The 2,992-nt window shown below is 57.5% G+C and overlaps 1 protein-coding gene across 1 annotated transcript; it reads right to left on the reverse strand.

Annotated features, from left to right (window-relative positions):
- Positions 1-204: 204 nt before the first annotated feature.
- On the reverse strand, positions 205-2,460 carry Tco025E_09757 (beta-glucosidase; the record flags this gene model as incomplete). Its single annotated transcript, XM_029376566.1, has 1 exon — positions 205-2,460. One exon carries the CDS (start codon positions 2,458-2,460, stop codon positions 205-207), a length of 2,256 nt encoding a protein of 751 aa, XP_029223313.1.
- Positions 2,461-2,992: the final 532 nt, after the last annotated feature.

Consider the following 2,992-nt stretch of genomic DNA (forward strand, 5'->3'; position numbering starts at 1 on the left):
AGAGGAAAGAGCACAACACCCAAAAAATACAATGACGGCTCACGTGTTTGATCTCTCACTGTTAAATCAGCCTGTCGGGAACAACCAATGAAGAGGGGAAGGAAAAAAACGAAAGCAAAAAGAAAAAAATTGCGTTTTGAAAGAAAAAGGTTGATCTTTTTTGATGTTGGTGGGCGCTCGTCGGTGCAGGCATTTTCCCCTCGTCTACGCTTTTAAAACGGCCTGGCGCGCTTTCTCGAGAAACTCTCCCATTTGCTCCTCGCTAACGCCACCAAAGCGACAAATGGAGCGGATGGGCATGTTGTAGATCAGCTCGTACATATCACTGCCTTCCTTCAGCCCAGCCATTCCCATCTTCGTGGCGAGCGCCTCCGCAAGCGGCGCCATTCCCGGAAATTGGGCCACAACCTTCAGTGAAACGTTGCGGTGGATTTCTGGTATTTCCTTCACTACTTCTTTAGTTGCCTGCACCTGCGCCTGTAGGCGAATGTCGCGCGACGAAGACCCAACGAGAATAGTGTAGGTGCGGCTGTGCATGCGCCACTGCTTCTTTTCCACGTCGTAATAGGAGAAGGAACGTCTGTCAAGCTCAAATGTCACCCGCATAGATTCATCGGGCTGAAGGGCCAACTTCGCAAACTCCTTGAGTTCCTTCGCAGGACGCACAACCTCCGCGTGCGGGTCATGGACGTACAGCTGCACAACTTCCTTGCCGGCCACCTTCCCCGTGTTCTTCACCGTCAGCGCCACCGACACGGAGACGTCGTGGGGAGCTCCTTGCCTAGCCTCAACCACCAGGTCGCTGTACTGAAACTCAGTGTAGCTGAGGCCATGACCGAACGGAAACAGTGGTTCGATCCCCTTTGTGTCATAGTAGCGGTAGCCGACGAGGATGCCCTCGCGGTACTCTGCGTCCTTCTTGCTCGGATAGAATGGGAACGGCGGGGTGTCGCACACTCTCTTTGCGAAGGTTTCGGCAAGCTTCCCTGACGGGCAACAGACACCAAACAAGATGTCCGACACTGCACCGCCACCTGCCTGGCCGGCAAGGTATGCCTCCAGAACGGCCGGCACGCGCTCAATCCAGGGCATATCCACTGGGGCGCCGTTGTGCAGCACCACCACCACGTTCCGCTGCACCTTGGCAACAGACTCAATCAGCCTGGCATGGCTCTCAGGGAGATGCAAATCCTCACGATCGGCTGCCTCCAACTCTCGCAAAAGCCCGACGAAGAGCACCGCCACGTCGGCCTTCTGAGCTGCCGTCACAGCATCGTCCAAGAGACCCATACAGACCTCCTCCTTCATCGCCTCATAGCCGCTCGAGAATGTAAGGTGCTTCTCGCCGACAAGCTCACACATGGCGTCCCAGGCGCACTCCGTTCGCGTGGCGTTCACCAACGAGCTTCCAGCTCCCTGAAAGCGCGGTGACTTTGCGAACTCACCAATGACGGCCACGCGCGCCGCACCACGCCGCAGCGGGAGCAAGCCACCCTCGTTCTTAAGCAGCACCATCGCCTCATGGGCAACATGGCGCGCGAGAGTGTGATGTGCGTCCCGGTCAAAAGTGGCATTGGCAACCATAGTTCGCTGACTTTTGGCATTCAGCTCGAGGATGCGCTTCACAGAAGTGTCCAGCACCTTTTCGTCGAGCTCGCCGCTCTTAATGGCGGAAAGAACCTTGGCGGTGGTGAGACCGTGGCAGCTTGGCATCTCGAGGTCGAGGCCGGCGCGCAACGCCGCCACACGGTCGTCCACCGCGCCCCAGTCAGACACCACCAAGCCTTCGAATCCCCAATCCTCGCGCAGAACTTTATTGAGAAGCCATTCATTCTGCGAGGCGTACACACCATTCAAATGGTTATATGAACACATTACCGTCCACGGCTTTGCCTCTTTCACGGCGTACTCGAAACTTGCAAGATATATCTCGCGAAGGGTGCGTTCGTCCACAACGGAGTTGCTGCAAGTGCCGCGGTTAGTCTCTTGGTTGTTCGCGGCAAAGTGCTTCATCGACGTACCCACGCCCCCATTTTGCACGCCCTTGATGAATGCGGCGGCGATGCGGGAGCTCAGGAACGGGTCCTCCGAAATGTACTCAAAGTTGCGACCGCACAGAGGTGAACGCTTGATGTTTGCGCCAGGGCCCAACAACACCGCCACTTTCTCAGCATGGCACTCCGCCGCCAACGCCCGACCCATTTCAGATACTAGTTCACGGTTCCATGTCGCGCCCAATCCCACAGCAGTTGGGAAGCAGGTTGCGGGAACACCTCGCAGAAATGACTCACCCTCTTGCACCTCCACCGACTTCCGCAGTCCGTGCGGCCCATCAGTCAATAATAGGGGCTGCACTCCAAGCCGCTCAACGGCAAAGGTGTGCCAAAAGTCGGCGCCCGTGGATAGTTTGGCCTTCTCCTCCAGCGTCAGCTTGCGCAGCAGCGTGTCGGCGTTCTCCATCGCACTGCAGAAGAAGAAAAAAACGGCTTATAAAACAAGATTGGATTTCGTTTGGATGAATAATCTATCGCCAGAAAAAGCACAATGAGAAAGGGGCAAAGCTCCGCTCGTCGTACCGGCACAAAAATAATAAACAGAAGACAGCACACGCGTGCAGGACAAGCGTCACCGCTGACCCTGCACGGCAACGGAGGCCCCAGCAGCCACACGGAGGTGTGTGGGGACATCGAGGAAGCCCAGCGCCCACGCCCTTGCCGTCACCCGCCAAAGGCCCTCACTCACGGCCTCCCAGCCACCACCTCAATCCAGCAGAAAAGGCCCACACGCCACGGGCCCCGCGAGCGCGTCACGCATACTCAACCGGCAGCCAGCTGCAGCAGCCGTACAACTCCCGGCGCCAGTCCCTCCTCCCACGCCACTCGCAGCCGCCCCTTCGCCAACAGAAAACATACTCCCTCACAGTGTCGGGTTCGTGCGCATGACTCGGCCTTCTTCTGGTCGCCGCATGGGCGGACGGCACGCGCAAGAGGAT

This window comes from Trypanosoma conorhini (genome assembly GCF_003719485.1).
Source record: "Trypanosoma conorhini strain 025E chromosome Unknown Tco_14.4_contig_01267, whole genome shotgun sequence".
Lineage (NCBI taxonomy): Eukaryota > Euglenozoa > Kinetoplastea > Trypanosomatida > Trypanosomatidae > Trypanosoma > Trypanosoma conorhini.